Source organism: Suillus fuscotomentosus (genome assembly GCF_016647785.1).
Source record: "Suillus fuscotomentosus strain FC203 chromosome Unknown F5891scaffold_287, whole genome shotgun sequence".
Taxonomy (NCBI): Eukaryota; Fungi; Basidiomycota; class Agaricomycetes; order Boletales; family Suillaceae; genus Suillus; species Suillus fuscotomentosus.
The window spans coordinates 6,984-14,531 of record NW_024539799.1 but is presented as its reverse complement, the minus strand read 5'-3'; the positions used below and the strand labels follow the sequence as shown (position 1 = coordinate 14,531).

General features: G+C 47.3%; 1 protein-coding gene across 1 annotated transcript; it reads left to right on the top strand.

Annotated features, from left to right (window-relative positions):
• Window positions 1-3,964: 3,964 nt before the first annotated feature.
• On the top strand, window positions 3,965-4,816 carry F5891DRAFT_1084594 (uncharacterized protein; the record flags this gene model as incomplete). The annotated part of the gene is made up of 3 exons (XM_041363457.1): window positions 3,965-4,094; window positions 4,176-4,254; window positions 4,336-4,816. Coding segments are annotated over exons 2-3 (497 nt in total), but the record flags the coding sequence as incomplete, so codon positions are not given.
• Window positions 4,817-7,548: the final 2,732 nt, after the last annotated feature.

Here is a 7,548-nt window from a genome sequence, read left to right as displayed (position 1 = left end):
GTATATAGTACCATCTTAGCTAACACACATTTTTGCAGTTGATACAAGCACTGGCGCTTGTTTGCGTCTTGAGCTTACCAAGGAGGATGATGGAGCTATCCTGTTCGTTTGATGCAGGCCTTAACCACTCATCATCATGATTACTCACGAGTCACTAGCAAGAGTAATGCAGTGATCACTACCAGCCCCTCCGTAATGCATGATGCGGTGTGCCGAACGGGGTGTAGTACTATTAAAGTCTTTCGAATGGGCTCTCTTCGAATCTCACAAAGCTTCCGAATCATCATGAAAAAGTCGACTCTCGCATATGTGATTGATCAATGGTCGGTGGTGCTCTCAGTGGAGACAGCTGATCTATCTGGGAAAACAGTTCTCGTCGTCGGTGCCAATGTAGGCATTGGACTCGAGGCGTCAAAACACTTCGCCCGTATGCGACCAGCGCGGTTGATAATTGCCTGTCGTAGCGAGGCTAAGGGGAAGGTCGCTTTGGCTGGTATGTACAACCGTTTAAATCGAACTTGATGTGATGGTTGACTTCTATTTTCCGAACTTGAAGAAATCGGACAAGAGACCGGATACAATGGATGCGAGCTCTGGACAGTCGACCTTGCCAACTTTGCATCAGTCACCGCATTTGCTGATAGATTCGAGAAGGAGGGCGGTGATTTGCATATACTGGTTATGAACGCAGCGATCGCGTTGCCCCATTATCAACCCACCGCTGATGGCTGGGAGACCATGTTGGTCTATTTTATTTTTCCGCACGCACTTATGGCTCATTCACCCTTCAGACTACAAGTCAATTATCTAGCAACATCATTGCTTTCGTTGCTCCTCATTCCGCAACTAGTTGCTGCGGGGAGAAAGTCTTCAACACCTTCACGGATGGTAATTGTATCCAGTGGTGTCCTCTACTGGCTCACACCCGCAAAAGAGATCAAGACTTCCTCGAAACCCCTTGAAACGCTGAGCAGCGAAGAGTGGTGCATCCCCGAGTAAGCAAACAAATCAAACTTTACCTTCATATGAAAATCTCACACTTGATCTCTTAGGCACATGCAATCCCGGTATCAAGAGTCAAAGTGTATGTGCCTCCTATGCTCTCTGCCCACTTCAATCTGACAAACTCAACCAGTGTTCAACCTCTTCTTCGTTCGTGCCTTGGCGAACAGGTTGCAATCCGTCACACCACTGACTGCCGTAGCCGTGACGCCAGGATTCTGTTATTCACAACTACGTCGTGCCTGGTACGAGAAACCGACCTTTTCATTTGTCAAAATAGCGCTCGCTATTCAGGAGCGTCTCCTGGCGTGGACGGCTGAACAAGGCAGCCGTCAGCTCGTATTTGGGGCGGTGGGCGGACGAGACGATGAAGAGAATATGAAAGGCGGATTCGTAAGCCGTGGTCGCCTTGTGGAGGTCGCCGACTTCGTGCTGAGCGACGAGGGTCATGAAATGCAGGACACTGTCTGGGTAAGAGTCCAAGTCTGCCTTTCATCAATGACAGACCTTTCTAACATTTTCCATCAGAAAGAGACGATAGACATTCTGACCGGCGTTTCTGACAAGATTAGTCAAATAGTCCAGGATTATCTGATAGCATCTGACTCGTCCATAAATTGACATGTATATGTGATGTGTCCGCAGAATAGTGTGCGTCATTTGATATATTGTTCTTCGTGCTTGTCGACTCTTGCGATCTTGTCTCCTTGATGCCAGAAACAGCACATCTGCAGCTCTAGTATTGTCAATGGTCGAGATCAAGAAGTATTCAGATTGAGGTGCCAATTTGTAGTTCAAGTCTGTTCAGGCAATCCAATTCCGGGGTGAGTTTCAGCCCATTCGAGACGTTCGTCCACCCAGATCTCGCAGTCATTAGAAGCCCAAACGCTGACCTGGAAGGACAACAGGTCTGTAAGCCGACGGAAAGGACGACCCATGTCATACGCCTCTCTCCACTCTGGGTATCGGGCAGACCCTTCCATTGCTGAAAGAAAAGCAGCACGCAAAACATTCCTTTCTTCGCTGGTTCCGCCTTCGTAACTGGATTCTGGGTCATCCGCGTCTTGAAGCCATCGTGGGATCACTGCGCATTCCCATAGAGGCGCGATGGTAGCTGCTTCAAAGTCGATAAAGCCAGTCACTCGACCTGAGTCGGTATCGATCTACCACACGCATGTGCGTTGAAGATAAGCATCATGAGGGTCATGCATTGACGTACCATGACATTTGATAAACGGAAGTCGTCCAACTTTAAGGAGAATGGTCTTCGTGGAGTGGTGATATTGGCAGGTACTAACGTATCACCGGGATAAACAGAGCATAGATCAATAGCCTTTCTCATAACACGCTCCCCGAGTTCAAGTTGGCTCTCTGCCGACTTAGTAGGGTCGCATTCGTGAAGCTCCGAAAGAACGACCGAACGGTGATTGGAGATGAAATCCAGTTCTGCCCGTAGATTGCTTGAAAGATATTCAGTTACGGTAGAGAAAGGACCTCTGTTGGGATCGTCGTTTTTTGAGATGGGCGCGTCGGGAACTCGGACAACGCCATCGAGAGCACGGTAGAACGGCGTGCTGATTACAGGTCCGACGAGGAATTGAGGTGAAAGAGGGCTCAAGTAGAGAGATCCTGCGCTTTCAAATCGAAGAGAGAATATCTCCAAGAAATAGCGTGCAACCTGCGACACCACGGTCTTCTTGACCTCTTCGGAGAGATCCCCCCAGCTATGGCTAGCAGGGGTCCCTTTAATCTTGAGTTTACGATGTGAGTGAAACATCCCAGACGGGACACGTTAGATTTGGCAACCTACTTTATCCAAGATCATGTATTCCGCTCCAACAGGATTCGACGCGTCAGAGTTCCATGCATGGATTCGTGGAACAGGTATATTTGTGAATGCAGCGATCATCTTGCACGTCGCAACCTTTTGAAAGAACGTGGAGTTTTCAATACCAATACGAATAACATACAACGTGTATTCCTAGCTACCTCCGATTCAAGCTTGTCCTTTGGAAACGCAGGAGAGGCCACTCGAACGACAGCATCAAGAGGAGCACCATCCGATCGCAATATATCATATACCTATGAAAATATCAAACATAACCTGTGCTATGTAATGCCAGACGGACCTTATGATAACCTCCCTCAGCCAGTTTCTCCAGCTTGCAGCTTGTCAAGAAATGAAGATCAACGACCGATTGCAATTCGGCAAGGTTAAAGGAATCCGGTTCGCCGTCTCCATCGTACGAAAATGTAGACATTCGATCATCATCGACATCGCCCATATGTGCTGCGAGAGATCAGGTTTGAAAGAGTTCTTCGTGATCACTAGCACTGGTACTAATAGCGTAGTCAGAAGGTGTGGGAAACTTTGTACGGAGAACTACACGCAAGTTAACTTTGAATCAGCGATATCATACAGATTCAGACTGGCCCAAGCCGGGGCTTGCAGCTGTGCAGGCCGAGCTGGGCCCACTGACATATAAGGAACAAGTCGGACTTAGGCGAGAACGAATTCTGTCTTCAATTGGGGAGACATGAAACGATGTTAACAGTTACACACTGTGGGAAGTAAAAACACTGAAAATAAATGTAAAAAGCACTACATGACAAATATCAATGACGCAGACACTGAAAAAGGCAGCAGTTATTTTCAGTGTTCACGTGACCATCATGTCAATCAGTACTAAATACACTGACTAATCAAACCAAGCTTTTCAGTGTCGGTACTTTCAGTGGTGAAAACGCTGATTTGTTTTCTCAGCGTCTAAAGTACTGGTGATGTTCTCCATGACCGTAGGCCTCTACACATGGTCTCCATCCTCGTAAAGGAGTTTAAGTTTTCTGGTATTGTGCATGGTTTGGGACGTGCCTTTGAATGGGAACTCTTTTGCTGCCGGTCATGCAGGAATATGAAAAGGGAAAATCACCCTATGCACATTTGAGGCATGCCACTGCCAATTTGGGCAAACACATTTGTCACGTGATAGATACAAACAACACGTCAACAAAGGACTTCTTCGCAATCGTCCTTGGATTGGTCGCCTCTCCGTCCACTATACCAAAAACAAGGCCATTGAGAAGTTCAATAGGTGAGTTGAGCATGCTCTCGCAGCTAAGCACTATATACTCAGGCTATACTCTGTTTCTCCCCAACACTCCATCTTGAACAGTGCCTCTAGGAGTAAGCGCTACCTAATGAGCAATTTGTGTTATGGGACTCCCAGGGCCTCTCTCAAAAGGAGGGAACTGGTGCGTAATGATCGTTCATTCTTATTTTAAGGTGGACAAGTTAAAATTTGATGCATATACTCACTATAACTGCGCATATAGCCACTCAAAGGCCCACACCAGCACCATGCGCAAACGCCCAACGCACGCCAGCAAGTGCTGACGTGGCGCGAACACTCGCGGATGACACCAGGACGCCGAAGACACGAAAAGGACGAGAGGCGGCACTCATTCTTGCTCATCGCACTCTCATTCTCACTCGCACGCAGCGCTTGTAGACTCGGCTCTGGATGGGGAGTCACAGTGAGTGAGTCTGTCAATCCTCTCTCGAGCTCAAGCCATGCTGATCCAAGCTGTTCCCCGCCATTTGCAGTGAGTGAGTCTGTTGGTTTTCCTTCGAGCTCAAGCCACGCTGATCCAAGTTGCTGCCTGCCATTCGCAGTGAATGAGTGTGTCAATCCTCCTTTGACTGGAGCCATGCTTATCAAAGTCGTTGTCTGCCGTTCACAGGGTGTCGATCCTCTATCAAGTGTGAGCCATGCTGATTGATGTCGTTGCCCACTGTTCACAGTGTCTTAGTGAGTCCTTTTTTACCATCGTTTTTTTTTCACTCTTGTTTGTATTCCGACAGTTTCGGCGACATTCTCGCACGTTTGCGTTCATTTTATGCGAGCTCAAGACGACGCTGATATACTTCAAAAAGGCAACCGTCCTCCTTGCTACAAGTGGTGTTTTCGTCAGTACGAGCTTCATCACCTGCTCCATATTGTCTACTCTTTATATCTCTCACCCCCCAGCTTGTCCCAGAACTCATTCTCCGGCAACTCCACTGTAGGCTCAAGCTCAGCTGCGCTCAACAAGGGCAAGTGCGTAACATTGTGCGGTGCTCTCATCCGAGTCATCCCAGCAGATCCTACAAACCAATTTAGATGCGCTCAAGAGTCAATATCATTTCCCTGACACTCGATTACTGCGTTTGAAGCAACGGCAGCCATACACCTTGTTATTCGATATGCTCTCGCTTTGGACTCTTTTCACAGATCCTGGACGCAAGCTAGTTACCTTTTTTGACTGCCCATGCGTCATGTATCACTCTCAAATTAGTCTATTGTAATCCTATTCATAATTGTCAGCATCGCAAATGGTGTTTTTCAGTGTTTCGAGGAGTATCACGATCTTTGTTGTTAATCCGATTTCAGCGTTGAAAACACTGAAAAATGTCACTTTCACTGTTCTAAACACTGAAATTTTGCACATCTTATCTTCTGGTTCTGATGTTGACTGCGATTCAAAGATACAAAACCGTGAAAGTCAGTGTTTTGGACCCTGACTTTCAGTATTTAAAACACGGATTTCCAGTGTTTTTACTTCCCACAGTGTACATACGCCAACTAGTACGGTTACCAGTACTAATATTCACTCGAGTGACAAGCGACATTGATCCTATTCAAAACCTAAATCCTACCACGGACATCCTCAAGACGGAGAGCCACCATAACCCATCCTCCAACATTGTCTCCTTCAAAGTTCCAGACTGGTTTCAATATACATATATTCTGTGCTTCCTGTAGAAAGGTATACATGATGTAGAACCAATGACAGTGATGTTTGTTTTGCACGTACCAATTTCTCTTTACTTCTTACTCCTGATGGCCTGGCTGGCAGCCTCGCAAGCGGAACATGACTCCGTCTGGTATTTCACCCATTTCTTGTGGGTGATATTCTGTGCTACACCTCCCTGCGTAGTAGCTGACCCCTTTCCCTCGCAAGTTTCGGAACATTTGGGGCAGTAACCAAGTTTTGCGGCTCTCTTCGTAGACTTGCCACATTTGCAGTGATGAACACTGGGGTAGGGTGGCATGGTAAATGAGATTGGATGTTGGTAACTGCGATGTGACTTGGCGTAAGGGTGTTATAGAAAAATGACTCAGTAACACAGAAGAGCGGAGAGTACAGTCCTAGCAGTGGCTTTATTTAAAGGGTCAGCAACAATGGGATACTGATCAGGACTTGTGATAAGTACGCCACTAAGTGTGGGGCGGTAACGGTACCTGAGCGCTGAGCTAGTGAGCCAGAAATATGTCGCAGAATCACAGAAGAGTCGGTACTTCATTACTTCAGTGCGCACCTGGTACTCCAAGACATTATTTCAATCCGAGTCAGCTGTCACGAAGATCAAATTACTCCCTAGTCCCAAGACGTTAGCCGCAACACGGCGCAGAGCATATCGCACTATCCAGTTTCAAACCCAGGCCTAGACGGATGGGTCACGAGTCTATTAGGTGGCTGCTGGCATACATATGGCTTGTCATGACCGCAGCAGGTCGCGTCAATTTCACCTGGCCCACCTACGCCTTCCTTTCGTCGTACGAAAACGTAGACACCACGCTGGGATTTGAAAGAGGTGATGTCAGAAGGTGTGGGAAACCGGGGATTGGCGTCTCATCATTAGTGGCTTGGCGGGCCGATCTGTCTGACTTGAAGGTGTGTTGCTCCACATATGACCTTGTCGTGTGTTTACTGAAATCCAATAACGCGAATTCATTAGCGCGAAAATTAATCAAGTGCACCGCAAGCATATCTATGTTTATCAAACTCGACTGAAGAAGATGATGGAAATTCGCCATTCGAGTCCATCTTCAGGTGGTATACCTCAAATCGCACCGGGGCGACTCACATGACTGAAGGGGTACGTCACTGACATCCTTTCTGCGACCAGCGACAGTTTACTGCTTCTCATCGAAAATGTTCGTATAGTGGCAATAACCTGTTGGAGAGAGCAGTAGAGATGTCTTGAAGATCGACACCCAAACGGAGCACGGAAATCAAAAGTCTGTCCCTTGCTTATGTTTATCTCGTGTATCTAACGTTCAACTCAGTCTACCGTAAAGCGTTGAATGTCGCCTAGCCCGTATGTCACCATCTAGTTTCGTCATTCACGATATACCGCATTGATGCAAAAGACAGATATTGAGCGTTACCGAAAGAGTCATCCCGGATGACAAGACAAGGACAACGAGTAGCAGAGCACATCGAACGCGAGTATTCCCTTTCACATTGGGCCTGGAGGATGTGGCCACTGACTGCGGAGCTCTTTGATTTTGATGCTGGATGCAGGCGGACCAATGTTCGACAGGAGCATAGACGACACTCTGATAGGTTCCGCTTGGCATATCTTTCAAGCTAATCTCACATTGTACAGAGCTACACTCACCCCTTCGAATCTATCTGTCTGGAATACTGACAGCCTTTCCGATATCCAGCTTTAATTTCTGCACGGGCGTCAGCCACAAGATATCCCAGAAAGTCTGGTAG